Source organism: Myodes glareolus, chromosome 23 (genome assembly GCF_982192425.1).
Source record: "Myodes glareolus chromosome 23, mMyoGla1.1, whole genome shotgun sequence".
Taxonomy (NCBI): Eukaryota; Metazoa; Chordata; class Mammalia; order Rodentia; family Cricetidae; genus Myodes; species Myodes glareolus.
Window position 1 is genome coordinate 16701452 of NC_142048.1, and position 22752 is coordinate 16724203.

The window sequence follows — 22752 nt, forward strand, 5'->3', positions numbered from 1 at the left end:
TAAACACAATTGTGTGTGTATGTATTTGAGAGTGGGTGCATGGTGTGTGCACGTGGGGTGTGTGGGCTGATGTGGAATTGTGGTTGCTTACACCTTTGGATAATCACGCATAGACCAAAGAAAAGTGCCCTATGTTCTCAATAACCCTCTGCCATGTTCTTTTGGGAAGGGTAGCCTGCTGCCATTCTCAACATTTTCCATGGGTGCTGAGAATCTGAACTAGGATATTTAGATTTGCTCAGCAAGCCCTCTCACCCAGTGTCTAGTTATTTCATGCATTTGTAACTAAGCCTTGTGATAAAAGAACTAATGGCTATTCCCGGGAAAGCAATAAACTAAGAAAGTCAAGTTAGTATAAAGATGAATGGAATGTTTTCTAAACACATTTTAAGTAAGCAATGCTGTTACTTCAATTATTCTTTTTAAAATCTCTTACTTTGAAAAGACCAATATAAAGTTATCAAAAAATATTTGTGCATTTTGGTTTAGGAAAACATAAGAGAGTGAAAAATTTAGCATTGACATTTATTTTCATTGCTGTGAAAGGCTTAGCAGAATATCTGCAGACTAATTTGGAGCTTTGTTTGCTTTTTAAATGTCTTCAAGACTGTTTTTCTCAACTAAAATTGTAAAGAATTTAAACTCTTTTTCTCTCCCTGGCACATTTGAGAATTTTAAAGGAAATGTTTTATCCATTTATATAAGTGTTGTTCAACAAAGAGATGTCCCAATCCCTAAACCATTCCTGACTCTTAATTTCATTTTGAAAACAGTACATTAAAATGAAATCAAGTCATTAGAGACATTTTACTCACAAGTCTGCAAATTTATGCCAACAAATGTTTTCAATTGTTCCAATTTTCTTGTGTTTATAAACATGCCAGATATTTGTAGGCATAAACTAAATTTGTTTTACTTAATTTAGTTTTAATAGCTTTTTAATTTACATTTCTCTGCGGATCTGGGGAATAAGCTCAGCGGCTTGTATGTATTAGACATGTGCTCTACCAATGACTCTTAGGCTGATTCTCTTTTACCTAACTCTCAAACACTGTTTCATGGCTACTTGTTGTCTGCTTAATTAACAGACTTCCATTCTCATCCCAACTAGACACCCAACCACAAACATATAGATCAGTATTCTTAGGACAACAAGACATGTTGCTGGATTTCTAACAATGCTGAGGAGAGGTCATTCACATTGCAACTTCTCAAATTCAATCTTCTGTCAAGCAACTTAAGTACTAAGAATGACTGAGAGAGCTGAATATATTCCCATCAGACTAAATACTTTTACAGAGAGATTGCTTCTCCTTAGAATAAAAAATAAGGTTCACAACTTATTGTTTTTGACCGAAACTATTGGAATCAATAATTCCTCTGTGTCTAGTCTCTCATGTCTTCTACCCTGTCGCCTGAGGAATGTGTCAACATGGTCCCGTCTTCCACATGATTAACACTATTTGAAATACTTCACATTGACTAGAGGGTAAAGTCAAAATTCCTTAGACTCTTTTTCAAGATATTGTATGATCTGTTTTCAACATACACACCCATCCATGAAGGCTTCCCTAATCCATTCAGACAGACTTAGTCATACTTCCTTCTGGCTCTCCTTGCTTGTTTACTATTTATTACATCACTTGTCTCATTTGAGTCCAGTCATCTTTTGTGTCTGTCCACTGGTGTGTGAACCCTTAAGGGAACGTACTGTAATTTATTCTTTTTTTCTGTCTATTCTGAGTGTCTCCCACATGCCTTTGTTCTATTCCTGTCTCTCTGACTTCCCTTCTTCCTTCTATAGAGGATTTGGTATATAAGAGAAAAACACCTAAAATAGTAAACATGCATGTAATAATTAAGATATCATTAATGAATCCTTCCCTAGGATCAGAGCCAGTACTTCCCTAGTGCTTTGTATAGATTATCTAATTTAATGCATCATCACACATTATGAAACTGAGGGAGTCTTATAGATGCTGCTCATGTTAGGGTGTCTATTGCTGTGATAAAATATGGTGATCAAAAACAGCTTGGGGACAAAAGGGTTTAGTTCAGCTTACAGCTCTCTGGGCACTCTCCACTGCTGAGGGGGTCAGGGCAGGAACACAAACACAGCAGGAACCTGGAAGCAGGGGCTGATGTAGAGGACATGCAGTAGTGTGACTTATGGCTTGCTTTGCTTGGCTTGCTCATTCTACTTTCGTGTTGCATCCAGGACCAGTAATCCAGGGATCAACTAAGAGTCATCTTCCCAAATACTCTAGCTGTGTCAAGTCAGCATAAAATGAGCTATCATAGAAACACATGACTATTTAACTAGAATATTTCTTCTCCCATTGTTCCTAAATTTAAAGTCCCACAGACTTTAAAAATTCAAACACTTTAAAAGGCCAGTCTCTTTAGTCTCTTTAAAATATGTAAAGTCTCTCTGTATTTGACGCCTCATAACTTTGGGTTTCTATGAAAACAACATCTACAAAAATCAGGTAAACACTTTCTTTTTTAACTTCTTTATTGAATCTTTGGGGTTTCACATCATACACCCCAATTCTGTTGACCTCCAGGTCCCCTCATATCTCCCCATCATCCATGCTGTGTCCCGTATGAAAAGAAACAAAACAAATTAAGCAAGCAAACAAACGAAAGAGCAACAATAGCAACAACAACAAAAAAAAACTCCCTAATAAACCAAAACAGAACAAAAACCGCAGGAGGAACAGCAAAATCTCTGCTTCTCCTTCTCTTCTGCATCTCCATCATGTCTTCATCTGTTCTAGGGGCACTGGGGGCTTCACTGTGTCATATAGTACACCTTTTTGTCGCATCAGCTTGACTGGCAACTGTCTATTGCGATGAGTCCGTCACTATCCTCACTGGATCCTCACCAGAGGTCTGCTGGGGTATCCTGAGTCTTGGATATATTGCAGGTTGCAGGTAATCATTCCACAGGGCTAATCCCTTCCAGTGCTCCAGCAGAACCTAGATGGGGTAGATGCTAGGGTGGGTCAACCCAAGGCCCAGCTGTGGGCCTGGGTTTTAGCCAAACAAGTAAGTTCGAACTACTGGGGCTACCTGCCTCAGCTGCTATGGTGATGTCAGCTCTCCTACATGCATACCCTCAGGGTAGTTTCGGTAGTTTCATCCTCGCCTTTTGGTAAGGACTCAGGGTGCATCTCTCCTGAGTGCAGGGGCCAACTCTCTTGCTGTAGTGGCCAGGAAGAGGGAAGATCCGTTTTCCCAGGTCAATAAATGGAGGACCTGTCTCAGTATAACCCTTGGATTTCATCTCACATGGTTCCTAAGGCCTCCTGAGATGACACTGGCCACAGACACCAACATAGACCCTAGCTGAGGCTGGACCATGGACCCTAACATGGTCCTTGGCAGCAGCTTAGGCTCAGACGACATCCTGGATATGTGGAGGGTTGGCCACTATGGTGGGAATTGTTTCGTTAGCTGTGTAGTCGCCTGATACTACCAACACTTGGCTTCAAGTTGCAACTCCAACCTTAGTCCTCTAGGTGACCATTAGTGGCAATACAGGACCTGGACCTCAGGTCAGACCCCCAGCAGCACATTGGAGACCATGGTCCTAAGTTACTGCTGGGTTTAGGTGTCACCACTGCCCCAGCAGCTGCATGACACTGAGACACTAACTTGGTTTTTGATCTTCGGTGTCTGCGCAGCCTTCAGTGGTAACAGGAGCGTCAGACATCAGCACAGACCCATACTGCAGTAGGGCCACAAACCCTGACATTACCCTCAACTGCAGCTTGGGCCCGGACTTTGCCGTATCGCTGAGTAGCAACCCACTGAGGTTTTGATGCATCCTGGTCCTCAGACTTCAACCTGGACTTGGGTTGCTGGTTTGACTCCGGGCTTCCTTAGGGTGCTAGGTAGTAACTAGAGTCACATAAGTCAGTCTGGACCCTGGCTGCTACAGGGTCATGTACCCAGCCATGGCCCTCATCAGCAGCCTGGGCCTGGATGACACCCTGGTCTCAGGTGGTAATGCAGGCAGGCCACCCATATCTGAGTTAAATACTTCCTTATTCTAAGAGGGCCTAACCAGGGCACTTACAATGAAATCAAAGCAAGATCGAAGTTCACTAATAGAAAATGTTCTATGCTTAATGTCTGGGACCCACCCACTATTCTCCAAACCCCAGAGGACAGCTCTGCTGTTGAGAGCACCCAGGAATCCACTCTGTGACTGCTGCTGTCCGTAGCTGTCATCATATGGTATGAGTGTCTCCAAAATCCTGGAGTCCCATGCAGTAAACTGGGCTATACCATCACCAATAGCCTCTCCTGCTCACTCAAGGGTCTCTGGCTCTGCCACATGATACCACACTTAAACTCTCCTTGACCCCTGCAGTCCTACTACAACTGAGGGTACTCTTTCAGCAAATCCTCTTTTTAGGGACTCCAACCCTGCCTCTCAGCTGCTCCCTGTTACTACTTAATTCCTTCGTAGCCAGTATCACTTGGGTGGCTCATACACACTGCCAGCTGCTGCTTCCAGCATGAGACCTACCCTTGGCCTGCTCTGGGTCACAGATTCTGTGTGCTGACTCTGAGGAAATAGTCTCAGATTTACTGGACTCAGTGCTGCGTGTCTCTTCTTAATCACCACGGATCTTTTCTTTTTTTAATTTTTCTTTTCTTTATGAGATTATTCTATAATTACATCATTTACCTTTCTTTTCCTCCCTCTAATCCTTCTTACTTTTTCACAAATTCATGACCTCTCTTTTTCATTAATTGCTGTTATACATATATCTTCCTAAATACATGGAAGTAACCTCTTCATTATGTACGTTAATTGTGTTTCTTTTTTTTTTAAAGTAAATTTTATTAAATTATAAAAGTTTCCATTTCCGCCCCTCTTCCCAACACCCTCCCACTCCCCCCACTCCCTCTCCTCCTCCCTCTTCGTCCCTTAGGGCAGTCAGGGTTTCCTGCCCTGTGGGAAGTTCAAGTTCCTCCCCCCTCCCTCCAGGTCCAGGAAGGTGAGTGTCCAAATAGACTGGATCCCCAAAATCCAGTATATGCAGAGGAAACAGGTCCCAGTATCATAGTCAATGGCTTTTCAGAAAGACTTCAGGTCAGCCACATTCAGAGAATCCGGTCAAATTCCGAGAATCTGGTTAGATCACTTCCTCGTTCAGTCCCAGTCCAACTGGCCTTGGTAAACTCTCATTAGATCCGTTCCCTTGTATCAGTAGGTGATAGCATCCCTCGCAGTACTGATTTAGTTTTTCATGTTCTTCCTCCTTCTGTTCCTCATTTGGACCTCGGGGGGCTCAGTCCGGTGCTCCAATGTGGGTCTCCGACTGTATCGCCATCCTTCCCAGATGAAGGATCTATGGTGATAAGCAAAATATACATCAGTATGGTTATGGGCCACGGCCGATTCAGGCACCCTCTCCTCTGTCCAGAGAACAATCTGGGGGATCTCTCCTTGGACCTGGGATCCCATATATAATCAAGTTTCCTATAAACCCTAAAATGATTCCCTTAGTTGAAATATATTCTTCCCTGATCCCATATTCATCCTTCCTCCCTTCCCCCCATCCCGGTCAACCAAGCTTTCTCCATTCCTCCCCTACTCCCTTCTCTCTAACCCTCTCCCCTTCCAACAACCCTCCCTCCCACTCCCCCATGCACCCAAGGTTACCTGGGACTCTTGACTATTTCCTACCTCCTGGCGGATAGCTAAATAATCTTCATCAGGTTCATCTTCTTATTTAGCTTCTCTAGGATCACGAATAATAGGCTCAAAGACCTTTAAATTATGGTTAGAATCCACTTATGAGTGAATACATACCGTGTTCCTCTTTTTGGGTCTGGCTTACCTCACTCAGTAAAGCGTTTTCTATGTCCATCCATTTGCATGCAAAATTCAAGATGTCATCGTTTTTTACCGCTGAGTAAAACTCTAATGTGTATATGTTCCACACCTTTTTTAACCATTCTTCTATTGAGGGGCACCTAGGCTGTTTCCAGGTTCTGGCTATTACAAATAGTGCTGCTATGAACATAGTTGAACAAATGCTTTTGTAGTATGTTAGGGAATCTCTAGGGTATATTCCCAAGAGTGGAATTGCTGGGTCCTGAGGGAGATTGACTCCCAGTTTCCTGAGAAACCGCCACACTGATTTCCACAGTGGCTGCACAAGTTTGCATTCCCACCAACAATGGATGAGTGTTCCCCTCACCCCACATCCTCTCCAGCATAGGCTATCATTGGTGTTTTTGACTTTAGCTATTCTGACAGGTGTAAGATGGTATCTCAAAGTGGTTTTAATTTGCATTTCCCTGATCGCTAAGGAGGTTGAGCATGACCTTAAGTGTCTTCTGGCCATTCGAAGTTCATCTGTTGTGAATTCTCTGTTCAGTTCAGTACCCCATTTTTTAATTGGGTTAATTAGAGTTTTAGTGCCTAGTTTCTTGAGTTCTTTGTATATTTTGGAGATCAGACCTTTGTCTGATGAGGGGTTGGTGAAGATCTTCTCCCAGTCAGAAGGCAGCCTTTTTGTCTTACTGACAGTGTCCTTTGCTTTACAGAAGCTTCTCAGTTTCAGTAGATCCCATTTATTCATTGTTTCTCTTATTGTCTGTGCAGCTGGGGTCCTGCTTAGGAAGAGGCTTCCCGTGCCTATATCTTGTAGACTACTTCCCACTTTCTTTTCTATCAGGTTCAAGGTGGACGGATTAATGTTGATGTCTTTAATCCATTTGGACCTGAGTTTTGTGCATGGTGATAGGTATGGATCTACTTTCATCCTTCTACAGGTTTTCTTAATTGCCTTTAATTTCTCTTCTCCAGCTTACTAGCATCAATGGTACCAGTAAATAGACAGTTCCATCTCTGCGGTTCCGGTCTCTTGTTAATCATCTACTGATAAGAACCAAATATTAGTAATTCAAAAAACTACATAAATTTCCCCAGAATTCTTTGCTTCACGCAGAGACTTCACAATCTAGGCCTCTATCATCTGTATTGCTATAAGGATTACCTTCAAAGATCTCACAGTAGCTCACTAAGCTCTGAACAGTCAATGACTTTTATGGCCCAGAGTTCCAAATGCTACTACATTTCTTCCGCAAATATACAGTCAAGCCAGTCATGGCAATACCCTGCACTCTAGTACCAATTTTTGTCTTTGTTATGTTTCTGTTGCTATGATAAACCTCATGAACATGAAGAACTTGGGGAGAAACGTTTTTCAGTTTATAAGGCTCTAGCCACGCTCCATTGCTGAGGGAAGTTACAGTCGACTCCTGAAGGCAGGAGCTGATGCAGAGGCCAGGGAGGTGTGATGTTTACCGAATTGCTCCTCATGACTTGCTCAGCCAGGTTTTCTTACAGCACCCAGGGTCATTACCCCATGGATGGTACCACCCACAATGGGCAGGGCCTCACCACATCAATTATTCATTAAAATGTACTATAGACTTGCCTACCAGACATAATTATGAGGGCATACATAAAAGACTCCTTCTTTCCAAATGACTCTAGTTTGCGTCAAGTTACCACATATCTAGCCAGCACATTGGCAAAACAACCTTTTCTAAATTTACTGGTTTTAGTAAAACCCAGTAGTTACATTTCATAGGCACAGACAAATCATAGCATAAGTTTAGAAAAGAACTGAGAAAAAGCCTGGCACTGAATTCCTATAATCATAGGACCAAGGGAGATAGAGACAGGAAGATTAGAATGTCAAAGCTATCTTTGACTACATAGTATCTTTGATGTTAACTTGGGCTACCTGAGACCAAGTATGAGAGGATGAGTGAAGGGGACAGAGAGAAACAGACAGATAGACATACAGACAGACAGAGATCTACAAAAAGGACAGAAATAGAGACCAGGGGGACAGAGACAGAAAGGGACAGAGTGTATTGATGTTGAAAGAAACCAACATTCCTAATTCCTGAAACCTCAACAATTAAAAGTTGGACATCAACGTGGGATAAATAAATAAACCTGGGATTCAGTAAAAGACCTAAAGTGCAAAAAATAAGTGTTATTTATTAATTTCATCATTTTATAATTAATGCATCTCCTAAATATGAAATAATTTCAATAACTTAATATGTCTAGGATTAAGATAGAATTCACTGTAAAAGCCGACTCAAGACAAAAAAAATGACTGCAACAGTTTTTGAACTGTTCTTCTCTGTGAAATAATCACAGACACTCTTGGAGAACAGATGGGAACCAGGAAGAGATAGAATCTAGTGTGTTGTTATGATGTTCTTCACTGGAGGCAACTGAGACTAAACCCTGTGGGGGAAACTCTGACAGCTGAGAATGTGCTTTAGAGCTGTCCCTTCAAAAGGTTGCTAATTCTCCAACTCTCAGTCTTCATCAATTGATTTGTGTTTGAGAGGTTATTCATTCTTCTCAGAATATCTGACCTCCCCGATGTAGAGATGTTCATGGGTGTGTTTGGTCCATCCTTGAGCTTTAGAGTAAAGTGCATGGCTTGTACTGAGAGAGTGAATGCTAAGGACACATTTGAAGTGTATGGACATCGTTTAAGATCCTCCAGCAATAGATATTTGACATAATTGTCTTTTCCACAGAAACTTGAGTTTGAACTGAAAGTTTTACACATGTTAAACAAGCAGTCTCCCATTGCCCTACATGCCTAGGTCCTACATCTTAAACTATACACAGATGTAGATGTATGTATATGACTGATTAGACATATGCCTGGAATGTGACAGATAGATAAAAGATAGCTGTGTAATATATACAAATGAATGTTTTCAAATCACAGGATATTTTAACACCTTCACTGTCCAAGCTGAACTTACTAACTTTATCCTCCATCATAAAATGCTTAAACTGTGAAGATAATACCTAATTCCTACATCATTCCCTAGTTCATTAAATCTGTTATTTCAGAAGACATGAGAGTTCTCCCTTTCTTCTTTTCCCAATCGTAGAATCATGGCAGTTCTATTTGAAAATATACCTTGAACATTCCTTCTCCAGGCCACCGATGACTTTTAACTGTATTGATTAGTTTCTGTCAAATTAACAGAAATTTGGTAGAGGGAAAGCCAGGTGAGGAAATGCTTCCCCCGGATTGGCATATTGTCATGCCTATATCACATTTTCCTGATTTATGATTGATACGGAAGGTCTCAACACGCTGCGAACAGTGCCACCCCTGGGCAGGTGGATGACCAAAGATTGTGTAAGGAAGGAAAAGAAGTAAACCTTGCAGACCAAGCTTTTCTCCATGGACCCCACCTCACTTCCTGCCTCTAGATTCATGACTTGAGTTCCTGCCTTGGTTATTATGTAGATGAATTATAAAAGGTAAGGCATTTAAGCCCTTTTCTCATCTAAGTTGCTTTTAGTCTATGTTTTATCAAAGAAATAGAAAACTAAGATGGAATATTTGAAATTCAAGAGGACATCTCAAATTGCTTTAAGGATAATCTTGTCTTAGCCTATAGTATGCAATTAAACATCTACATTATACATTCAATTGAAAATCTTACAGTTTCTCATTCTGTATTTCTTATGTTATGTGAGTGTCCTAAAGTTACTTCATTGTATTCATTGTTTTTTTTTGTGATGAATATTTTTATGTCAACTTGACACAGGCTCATGTCAAACAAGAGAAGGAATGGTAGATTAAAGACATGTCTTTAAAATAGGGCTATAGGGAAGTCTTGTACAACATCTGTTTAAATTATCAGTTTTATGAGGGAGGGCATATCTCATTATAGTTGGTGCCACCCCTGGCCTGGGGGTCCTGCCTTCTATAAGACAGCCGGATGAACAAGCAAAGGGAAGGAAGCCTGTAAGTAACATCCTACATGGTCTTGGCATCAGCTCCTGCCTCCAGGTTGCTGCCCTGCTTGAGTTCCTGTCCCCACTGTTTTTGATAATAAACTGTTATTTTGGAGTTTGAAAGAAATAAAACCTTTCCTCCTCAAGTGTCTTTGGCCATGGTGTTTTAGGTAACCCTGAACTAAGACAGAAATGTTATCGAGAGTGGGACATTGCTCTGATAGGCCTGACCATGTTGTTTTGGGGAGGATTGTGGAAGGAATTTGAAACTTTAGGCAAGAAAACTATTGAGTGTTCAAAGATTGGCAGGCTGTTCTGTGGGGTCTTCAAGGAGTATAGAGAGAAGTAATTATGGTGGATGCTTGGCTTGTGCTACTCCAGAAGAAGGTTTGAGAGCTGTTTTAAGACTATCAGAGTAGTTGCGCATTTATTTTAAATTTAGATTCTATGGTTCTGGGCAGCTGAGGCTGAGAACCAGTCATAATAAAGAAAAAAACCAGCACAACTAAAATGAACCCTTTGCTTTACTGAGGCCATTGAAGCTGGTTACTTGGCAGTGATTTTGAAAAGATCAGCATCCCTGAGGTGAAATCTCCTTAGAAGTGTTTCCTCAGAGTCCACAGGCAGAAGCTGTGTTACAGAAGTGGTCAAGGCTGTACTTTCCTCTGGCAGCTGATTGGGTTGTGTAAGAATCTTGAACTCATGAAAGAATTACGGAGAACAGTTGAGCTTTGGCCTTGTGAGAGGCTAGGAGAGGCTATTGGTGAAGGTACAGCCTCAGTAACAGCTGAAGATACAGGATTTAATGGGTAATGCAGAGTATTTGAGGGTTGGCACCATGAAGAGAGCCCAGGAGAGGCTATCAGTGAAAGTGCAGCCCAGTTTCAGCAAGAGACCCCAGCATTTTGGAGATGACAGTAACATGGGATGGTCACCAATAACAACAGCAACAATGGAGTAGAGCCTTCCTAACCTTGGAAAACAAGCTGTGCTTGCTTCAGATGACGGAGTCTGAGATGGAACCAAGACCCTTGGAGGATCCCAGAAGGACATAAGTGAATCACTGATATCAGAAGTTCAGTTTGATTTTACTTTGATCTGATTATGACTGTGCCCTGGTCATTCCTTCTTGAAATAAGAAAGTATTAAACTTACTTTTTATTTACTAGAAACACACGACTAAGAGACTTTTGATTTTAAAAATAAACTTTGGTTGTTAAAAGTGGCTTTGAGATTTTTAAAAAGCCTGGATTTTTAAAGTGAATTTTTAAGATTATGGACCTTTTAAGTTTGCAAAATCTTTTATATTGTGATGTTTATAGTAATGTGTGAACTTGTGGATGAACAAGAAAGGAAATGTTGTGGCCTTACAGTGGTGTGTTTGTGTGTCAAGTTGTAAAGGGGTCAATTGTGCTGGATAGTTTTATATCAATTTGATATGTTTATCATCTGAGATAAAGGAACTTCCATTAAGAAAATATCGCCATAAGGTATGATTGTAGGCAAGTCTGTAGGGAATTTTCTTAATTAGTGATTAGTGGTAGAGCCCACTCCACCTCTTAGTGGATGATGTCATACCTGTACTAGTGGTCCTGGGCTTTGTAAGAATGTAGGCTAACCTAGCCAGAGGGAGCAAGCCAGTAAGCAGCATCCCTCCATGGCCTTTGCCTCAGTCATGTTTCTAGGTTCCTTGCCTGCTTGAGTGCTATTCTCACTGATTTTGAAGATGAACAGTTATATGGGAGGGTGAGAGAAATAAACCCTTTCTGCCCAAGTTGTTTTTGGTCATGGTGTTTCACCACAGCAATGGTAACTCTAAACTATGATTATTTCCAATTTGGATTCTGTCTTATACAGAACCCTCAGTTAAGCAATGAATGAATAAATTGAAAATGGTCTTTCACTTTTCATGTGTGATAATAATTTGAGCTAATGCTGATTGAGATTATTGAAAACATTTCTAAGAGAGAAAGTTTGTATTACGCTGGATTAGTCTTACATAGCTCTATGTCTCACAGAGTTTTGTGCTTTTATTGGATTTTGCAAAGCTGTTCGCATTCTTTTTAGCATCACGGACCTGCTACTTAGAGAATAATACATGAATATCGTCTTTTCTTAGTTCATAAGCAATTGATATGGACAAAATGTTGTCTTCACGTTTGGAAAGTCTTTTATTTTCCTAGATATATCATTTGCTTTCCCAAAACATGATAGAATGTGACAGTTCATGAAGTAGAGTCGATTTCTTTGGGTACTGATATATGGATGTGTAGAAGCAAACTTATTTCAAAACTTTGGTTTCATTCAAAAGTTATAACTATGATATGTATGGCATTATACTGGCTCTCCTTCCATATTTGTCCATTGTGCACAAAGTCATCTTACTCGGTTCCTTACTCGGTTCCATTAGAAATTGCTGATACATCTTCTTTGGCCTTTTAAATTACCCTTCAAGAAATTTTACATGTTTGTCATATTTCAATTATTCACTATAATTTGCGTGATTTTCCCAACTTTTTTCATTAATTATTAAAAACATCCAAATCTATTTATAAGTAAATATTTTTGAACACAATAAGCTTTATAATTAGTAGTTTATATAAAGATACAAAGTAAAATTATTTCAGATTGTGTTGAAATGAAAACTCTCACCTTGGGAGTTCTTTTTAAAGTTTTTATGAGGAAATGTAAAGCTGTCTTTATTTAGTTATTAAATCTACATGATTTATAAGAAGTAAATGGTCATTTAGAGTTACATCTTCATTTAAGGCATGGGGTTTCTTCTCCCATCATGTCATAAAAGTCATCAAGCTAATGAAATATATCACAGTCAAAGTTAAATAATTCAACAGCATTTTTAAGAATTTAATTTGCAAAACTGTTCATGAATCCCATTTAAACCTTAATCATGATATCCATGGAAATTATTTGAAATAGTTGTTATTTATACTTAGTTTTATTAAATAAATGTATGAGTGACATGTGATAATGGATCAATGGGTAAAGTCCTTCCTATACAGACGCACAGATAAGTTCAGATCCTCACTACCCACACACATATTTGGGCACAGTAGTACCTTCCAGTAACCTTAGTTCTGGAAGTGTGGAGAAAGGTGGATCAGGAATTTACTGACTAGACACTCTAGTTCTCTAGTTGGAATGAGACATAATTCAGATTAAGAAAAAGACCCTTTCTCAAAAAAAAAAGATAAAGTGGAGACAAAACCAAGCACACCCACATACAAACATGCACACAGATGTACACCACACACATGCATGTGCATGAGTCATATGTGCATATACATGTATACATAAGACATATCAGCCTTATTAAGAGCACAATTGTAGTGAGGAGCTGTGGGCAGTCCTGCTTTTTGTCCCGCCCTGCTCCTGCACGGCTAGCTTAGTCCCGGAAATAACAACACACAAATTATATTCATTTAAAAACTGCCTGGCCCATTATCTCTAGAGAATTAGTTACTGGCTAACTCTCACATCTTGATTAACCCATTTCTAATAATCTGTGTAACAACACGAGGTGGTGGTTTACTGGGAAAGATTCAGCATGTCTGACCTGGTTGCTGGCTCCATGGCATCTGCCTCATTGTCCTCTTCCCAGCATTCTGTTCTGTTTACTCCACCTACCTAATTTTCTGTCCTATCAAAGGGCCAAGGCAGTCTCTTTATTAACCAATGAAAATAACACATAGACAGAAGGCCCACCTACATCACACAATATCTCAACATCTTGAAATATTTGAGCCACCCAGATATGAAATATTTTTAAAAGTGTGTGAGAATGAGCAAATGAAGATTCAGGAATGAAGAGAATATCTGCCATAATTCACAATCCCTGCTTGATAAATACTAGACAAATCCATGAATTTATCATTGTCTATAAAATAATCAATAGACTGCAGTGTGATCTGTGCTAACAGTGTTAAATTGGACATCTTTTTCTTCCCCTATTTTCCCCAGCTGTAAGCACAAGATGTACCTTGAAAGGCTGCCAAACACCAGCATTATTATCCCATTTCACAATGAAGGCTGGACTTCTCTCCTGCGGACCATACACAGTATAATTAACCGGACCCCAGAGAGTCTGATAGAGGAAATCATTCTAGTCGATGACTACAGTGACAGAGGTAAGCTGCATGGGTAACATGTTATCTGAGGCTGTAATCGCACATAATCACGGAAAGAGGAAGATGGTTTCTTTTCATCCCATCTGAAGATGATCATGAGGTTTTACCTGTGTTGTAATTGAAGATAAAGGTTGGGCAATTGCAAAAGTAACATAATGAGAAGCTACTGGCATTGGAGATGTCATTGATAATAAATTTACTTTGCATTCTATTGAAAATCAGACAGTACGAGAAATTACCTCAAGCTTATTTCCAGACATGATAAACCTGGAAACTATGTTGTTGCAGGAACATGTCATTAGAGTTATTCGTGTAAGTTTCCAAAGTGTGTTTCTATTTCTGAATAGTATTGTGCCTTGCTGTTTACTAGTTTGATACATTCTCCAAGGCATGCTTCTGTGATTTCACAAATATTACAAGTTACAAGGGACAGGAATATATACTTTTGCTCATGGTTTCAGTTCTTTTTTTCTCATATCTAAGGATTACAGAAACAATTTGCTATAGCAGCATAAAAGAAAACATGACACAATATAAATGATTCCCATTAAGGTAAAAGCAGTTTGACTCATAAGGCAGGGGTCGAAATTATAAAATGGTCATTGAGAGTGGGAATTCTTAAATTACATTTGGTTGAAATGAGGAATTAACAATATAGTGATAGGAGAACACATCACAGTGTCCACAGAGAGATGACGAAGAGGTTTGAAGATTTTCACATTTGGTGTGTGCATTTCCATAACATAGAACACTGCATACGGTGTTTTAATTAATATGACATCTGAAGGAAGAGTGGCAATAGATTATTTGTGTCAATATTATTATTTCAGCACAGAAGCAAACCCATCTTGAAATCATAAGGCTGAAGTGTTTTCTGGAAATTAGATCTGCAACAAAGCATCATGTTTTTCATGGCATGGACGAGTTATATAGAAGGATGCATAGGATGCTATATTGAGAAAGATTGATTTGAAAATACTCATGGGAGGATTGCCAAGGTTGTTGATTTTATACGTCAAATTGAACAAAATCAATATTCTTTTCTGGTGTAAGTGGCCACCTTGGTTATTTCCCTTTGATTACAGAGGTTTCTCCATTCTGTTGCTTAGGATCAGTATATGTTTGATACAATCTCAAAATAACATCCTAAAGATAAAATTGTAGTAGTCACATATCTCTAAAATTAAATAAGACACTATTTCATTTTTATTAAAATTAATGTTAGAAATTTCAAAGTATCCACATTTATCTCATACAAACATCAGCATTTAAATAAATTTAAAACCATATTTATGAAAAGAAAAAATACAATAAAATCCAAGGCTGAAAATCGTCAAGTGAATGGTCTTTAGGGTTGACTGGTGGCAGATGACATTAGGCGGTATATGTGTGGGTAATTTTCTGCATAATTAGTTTTATCCTAGAAAACTGTTTATTATGACAGAATTTTTGCCCTGTGGTACTACTACAGTAGGAAATGCATGGCAGTAAAATAATGTCTTTAGAGTATAGTTTGCAGAGTATATTCTGACAAATTTCAACTGAAATACTGTAGATGACGAGAATCAATGGGGCTTAAGTTTCTTAGCTCTAAATTACTCTTGTTTTTGGTGCAGTAGCTTCTTTGCAGTAGCCATTTTTCTATGGTTACTGAGTTTAGTGATACAGATGCCACACAAACAGAAGCAGAGCCAATTAGGACAGTAATGGTGATCTTTCTCTTTATTATTAGACATTTTAAGAGGAAAATAATCAAATGCTTATGCAAAACTTTCAGGTAAATATTTTATTAATTTTATTATTTAAGTTTGTAGACTATTTGTTTTTAATCACAGTCCTTCCTATTGCCTCAACTTTACCCAAATCTGCTCCAATTCTACCCACCCAATTTTATGTTCTCTTTCCTGTCTCTCTTTTCATCTCTCAAGAACAACAACTACAGCAATGAAAACAAAATGTAAAAATGAAGAACAAACAAACAAGCAAACCTAATAAGACAAAACAAAAACAGAAACAAAATGCACACATAAAAAACTAAGAGTCTATTTTGTTCTTGCCAGCTACTTCTGGGCCTGTGGCCTGCCCTTGGCTCTGGTTGCTATACCCAGTAACTCTTCATTGGAAAAAATTCCAGCTGTAAACCACATTTTGTAATGAAAGGCAAAACTAAATGTTTGAAAGAAATAAGTGATAAGAATGTCTCTATAATCTTCTGTTTTATAGTTATGAAATTATATGGAACAGGAAAACAACTTTCTTCTATGTTTTTGCTTGGTATTATGAAATCTTTTCTGATAATTTTATTTGGCATATATATTATAATCCTACCAACTACTTCTAACTATGCACACTGAGTATATTAGTTAAATTTTAGAAGTCACATCTTTTTTATCAAAGGGATAAGACAATATGTCTCCTCATGTACATTATAATGAAGATGTGTCTTGGGTGGACAAATGTCCAGGAGAAAGTAGAAAGTAAACACCTGAGCCATCACCTTCGTGTATTCGCGTGTACCACATACTCCCATATAGCTCTAAAACGATCTCTGTTCTTTACTGAGAATATATTTGTAATTGCACGTAATATACTCCACAAAGTTCATATTCATGCATTCATCTTTTTATTCATCTGTCATCTAGCTATTCCCAAAAACAAATTATCTGGAATATATGTGATGACTAATTATGGTAATTCATAAGCTTTGGAAACTTTTGAGTACTTAAACAGAAGGAATAACCCAAATGAGATTACTAACTCATTATAGGAATGTTAAATAAATAAGCCTCCAAGATTTTATTAAAAGTGGAGACGATGCTATCTGCCAATGTTACACAAATAGAATTAAGGCACATTTAACAGAATGTTTTCCAAAAATGATTTTTACTGTGATTAGGTAAGGAAGATATCCTAAGGCTGGTCTTCCAAAGGCTCCAAGACAGGAGCTACTTCTTTGAACTATACATAGTTCCATCTATATATAGATATGTTGTGATTAATAGGATACTGATAAGGATATATATGCATGCATGAGCTTTTTTAAAATTTCATGAATTACAACCTTACATTGCTTACATATTTTTTATGAACTCTTTAAACTCAGAACAGGTAAGATAGACAAGCTTTAAGTCTGTAAAAAAACATAGAGAATCTGTTGGTTTCCTTGAGGAAATTATTTCTGATATTTTATGCTTTATTTTCAGCAATACATTCCAGTCTTAGTTCATTTCCCTATGCGACCTCACTCCTTACCAGAGTATGGTCTTCTGGATGGTCTGCAATGTCCTTCAGCCAAAGGCAATAAAAGTTTGACGAGACTTAATCAAAATTCCCTGCCCTATATTTTAGGTGCTGAATGTCAATAGAACAGCGATATATGACAAAAAATGAGGATGGCAATATTTTAGCTATGTTAGTAGTGCATGTAAAATATCACTTAGATGTGCTTATTTCCGATACATGTATGTAGTACAATAATTGTAACATTCTGCTATAAAGAAAACACTAAAAATCATTTAGTTATGAATAATTCTGTTTTATTACTGTGTGGTTTTCTCAAATATCTGTCTAAGTGGGATTGACCTAGTTTTCAAGTTATTTTTTTCAAGTCAGTATCTCACCAGGAGTTCTTAGCTGAGGTGCTTTCCACTCCAAGGCTAGTTTGGAAAAAAAAAAGAATGAAAGAAAGAAAACTATTATTTTAGTCTCGGAACATAAGCAGGTCATCTCTTAAACGTTAAGTTTGAGGCCCACAGATAAATGTCTGAGCATTCCTGACTTGTTTTTGCTCTTTAGAGCTCACTTTTCTGGAGTGAGTGAGTGTGTAGCTTTGCCCCAACGAAGCTTGTAGAGATACCTTGTACAACTTAACTTGAGTCCTATAACACAGTTTCACGAAGACTTTAAAGCAGAAGTAATCCTGGGCTTATCTCCAAATTCCAGGCATCCTTACCAGCATCCCCATGGAAACTGCTAAAATGTGTGAAATAAGCTGGGGCTTATCCTCAGAGACTGGGTGTGTTGGAACCTGACAATTCTGTAGACAATTCTTAGACAAGCACAAGTCCAATTTAGGGGTAGTAATGGTGGGGGTGATACAGACACATGTCTGTCAGCATATTCTGTGCATCGAGGTATACACACAAAATCACAGCTACACATATACACACTCACATATTGTTTCCTTAGCTTGGTTCGTGCTTCATTGTGAATTGAGGTAGACAATTCGCATTTGTGATTCACCAGGACATTCTTCTCTGTGTGTGCTAGATGGGAGGAAAAGCCAGAGATGTCAACTACCTTTACAAGATGACCATTATGGTAATTTTGATGAAATCTGGCTTACTTTCCCTCAGATCCCCTAGAATGTTGTATAAAAATTGTTTATACTGTGTGAAGATGTAGCAGTGTTTTTCCAAATCTGCTTAAGGCACCTGATTGGTTTAATAAAGACCTTAATGGCCAATAACTAGGCAGGGCAGGGCAAATGGTACTTCTGGGCAGGGACAGGAAGTGAGAAGAGAGGCAGGTTTTTGCCAACCAGGCATGGAGGGAGTCATATATACAGAATGGAGGAGAAGTAAAGAGCCATGTGGCAGAATATGGATTAATAGCAGCAGGTTAGTTTAAATTATAAGGAGCTATTTGGGAACAAGCCTAAGCTAAGTCCAAGCTTTCATAAAAATAAGAAATCCCCATGTCATTATTTGGTGACCAGTGGTCCAAAGAAAGTTCGACAACAAAAACCTGCTGCATTAGACAGCTGCTGCCAAAGGTGTGACCGATGCACTAGTAGCTTAGCCATCATCTTGAAGCTTCTGAGTAATACAAGATCTCAGTTCTTCCTCAAATGAATGAGACTCTAAATTTCAATCCGAGGAATTTCACATAAATTAAAGTGCAAATCATTGTCATGAGCATCAGATTTAAAACCAAAACCCCAGTGATAAATAAATAGGATCCCTTCCAAAAAATATCCTTTAAAAATATATTTGCATATATGCAAATAAGAACAAGCTTCTGCTGGATTGTATTGCTGAACACATAATTAACATCAGATTCTTAAGTCTAAAGTGTACAGTATTATTTCATGTAATGTTAATCCAGGACATTTCTTTGATAGATCTTGGCATTTTTATAATTTTGTACACCTCTGTCTTACCATCTTATGAAAGGATTTTTAAGTGAATTTAAGCTCAGTAACGATCCCTTCTCATTGTCACATTTCTTCTTATGTTTTATGAATAATAACTTCAAAACACGCTAAGTCTGTGCTATAGAATTAGTCAGTAATTCTACATGCTGAACACCAAAATGCAGTTCTATATGTATGTGTAGATAGATAGATAGATAGATAATAGATTAATATATATGAAAATATATAAAGCTTGGGTGAAGGTCTTAAATATAATAAAATCCCAGACCTCACTTCATTGTTTATAAAGCTCTAAAATAGCCATAATAATTTTAATGACTTCATGAATAATGATGATGTGTCCTGAATTTCAACGTCCATTTTATACCATTACTTCCAAGCATGCATTAGATTATATTCCCATGAGTAGGCAAATTCACTAGCACAAGCTTTACAACTACTCAGAGTGGAACCATATAACCAACATGAGAAGGTTGTGAAATGAATGAAGAATATCAATGTGTTTCTGTTTCATATTATGAAATACTAACATTAAAGTGCATATAAAACTTCTGAGATGACAGTCAACAAAAATATAGTGCTGGCATTCCATCAGCGACCCCACTAGACCATGAGACAAGCACTTTCTATGTAAAAGCTAGTCTACCTTGAAAATTATGCTGATTTAATGTTTGTATTTAAAATTGTTAGAATAGTTTATTGTACATCAAAATATGGTATTAAAACTCAATTCTTTTTTTTCTTTTTTTTTCAAAGTTTATTAAATTATGAAAGTTTCCATTTCTGTCCCTCCTCCCAACACCCTCCCACTCCCACCCTCCCCCTCCTCCTCCCTCTCCATCCCTAAGAGCAGTCAGGGCTTCCAGCCCTGTGGGAAGTTCAAGGTCCTCCCCCCTCCCTCCAGGTCCAGGAAGGTGAGTATCCAAACAGACTGGATCCCAAAAATCCAGTATATGCAGAGGAAACAAGTCCCAGTGTCATTGTCAGTGGCTTTTCAAAAAGGCTCCAGACCAGCCACATTCAGAAAATCTGGTTGGATCACATGCTCGTTCAGTCCCAGTCCAACTGGCCTTGGTGAACTCTCATTAGATCAGTCCCCTTGTATCAGTGGGTGATCGCACCCCTCGCGGTCCTGAGTTTTTTTTCATGTTCATCCTCCTTCTGCCCCTCATTTAGACCATGGGGGGCTCAGTCCGGTGCTCCAATGTGGGTCTCCGTCTGTATCGCCATCCATCATCGGATGAAGGATGTATGGTGATAAGCAAAATCTTCATCAGTATGGTTATAGGCCAAGGCCGGTTCAGGCACCCTCTCCTCTGTTCAGAGAACAATCTGGGGATATCTTCATGAACCTGGGATCCCATTTATAATCAAGTCTCTTGTAAACCCTAAAATGACTCCCTTAGTTGAGATATATTCTTCCCTGATCCCATATCCATCCTTTCTCCCTCCCCCCATCTCAGTCCCCCGAGTTTTCCCCATTCCTCCCCTACTCCCTTCTCTCTAACCCTCTCCCCTTCCAACAACCCTCCCACCCACGCCCCCATGCACCCGAGGTTACCTGGGACTCTTGTCTATTTCCAATCTCCAGGAGGATAAGTACATGATTTTCTTCAGGTTCACCTTCTTATTTAGCTTCTCTAGGATCTCGAATAATAGGCTCAAAGACCTTTAATTATGGCTAGAATCCACTTATGAGTGAATACATACCATATTCCTCTTTTTGGGTCTGGCTTACCTCACTCAGTAAAGCGTTTTCTATGTCCATCCATTTGCATGCAAAATTCAAGATGTCATTGTTCTTTACCGCTGAGTAAAACTCTAATGTATATATGTTCCACACCTTCTTTAACCATTCTTCTACTGAGGGGCACCTAGGTTGTTTCCATGTTCTGGCTATTACAAATAGTGCTGCTATGAACATAGTTGAACAAATGCTTTTGTAGTATGATAGGGCATCTCTTGGGTACATTCCGAAGAGTAGAATTGCTGGGTCCTGAGGGAGGTTGACTCACAGTTTCCTGAGAAACCGCCACACTGATTTCCACAGTGGCTGCACAAGTTTGCATTCCCACCAACAATGGATGAGAGTTCCCCTCTCTCCACATCCTCTCCAGCATAGGCTATCATTGGTGTTTTTTACTTTAGCTAATCTGACCGGTGTAAAATGGTATCTCATAGTTGTTTTGATTTGCATTTCCCTGATCGCTAAAAATAATGACATACATGTTAGTTGAACCTTCTCATTTTCTTCAACTTAGGGTAGTTTTTTGTTTCCCCCTTTTTTTCTAAACTGTAAATGTGATAACCCCATAGTTTGAGGAATACTCTGAGAATTACAGCTGTCCAAATCATGATAAAATGCATACAAGTCGGTGCTCACTTTATAGACTAGGATAAAGGTTCTTCACATATTATTATGGTGTTTATTTCTAATAAAATATTTCATGGACTTGACTTTACTAGACAGTCATTAGAAATGATTATATGGAGACAATGGTCTATTTATTCTTGATGAAAAGAATATTTCTCACTTAACAGAAGCTATTTTAAATGTTTTTTTACTTTAGTATCATTTGAAAATCTTTAATGTAGATTGTCAGAGTGTTTTCATCACAATAAACTTCATCTAATCTATTTCTACCACAAATATAATTATTGTGCATAATATAGGCCTGAATGAAGTAATAAAACACAATGTAAGTTCTATTACAGCACAAATTTTTGAAAATTAATTATTTAACAGAATTAAAACAAATCCCATAATTAGAATTTTTCCTAATTTCTCTTGTCTTTAAAAAAAATCAAAGTACATCAATGCATTATTATCTATTATGAGTGTATCATCATTAATATTTTGTTTTTATGGTAGTATTATGTTCTTCTATATTAGTTTGGAGTATATTAAATCCTTCACTTTTGAAGGACAATGAGGCCTGATGCTTCTATCTCAACCTCAAAGGCCACATATCTGAAAAAATGTCTCATATCTGAGTCTATCCAGGGTTCATGTTTTAAACCAGCACATATCAAGGCAGACAAAGACATTAGATTGATGGTGAATAGGATAGTATGGCATTCCACTTGTTTTTCTAGAGGGAAATTCTACTTGGTTGAATTAGTATGGATTTGGCATAGGAAGAAATGTGAGGGTTTTTTTTTTTTAAAAAAAAAAAAAAGCAAAACTGCTTCAGCCCACCAGTGTTACAAAGGCATGACTTCCTCAAGAAAATAAATCGTGCAATTCATTTTATGGCAGATTAAATCCCATTTATTTTCCCTGTAGACAGCTGTTTTGAATAGAATGTCACTTGTGTGAAACCATGTTGTGGGTGTTCAGCTTCAGATCTTGGGCAGGCATAATTTTCTCTGATGAAATAAAAGGTTATGTTTTATGATGGTCCCTCCTGTCAGCAAACCCTGATCTGGGAGCTTTGATGATATCGTGTTCCATATTTCAAGCTGCTCTTTTGATGGCTAAATACCCATCTGCTCTTAATTTTCAAAAATGTATGAATAAAATACAAAATAAAGCCCACAAAATACAAATATTTCCTCCTTCGTTCTGAAGTATAACACTTACTTGGGTAATTATTCTCTTGGCATTCAAGATTTTTTGATTAAAT

The 22752-nt window shown here is 38.4% G+C and overlaps 1 protein-coding gene across 2 annotated transcripts in view; it reads left to right on the forward strand.

Moving 5' to 3' along the window:
• Galntl6 (polypeptide N-acetylgalactosaminyltransferase like 6) overlaps positions 1-22752 on the forward strand; it is a 1135405-nt gene that overhangs the window by 514301 nt on the left and 598352 nt on the right. For both annotated transcript variants that reach the window (XM_048455743.3, XM_085680327.2), the window contains one exon: positions 13805-13971. In XM_048455743.3, coding sequence (XP_048311700.3) covers positions 13805-13971 — 167 coding nt within the window. The remainder of the gene's footprint in view (positions 1-13804; positions 13972-22752) is intronic.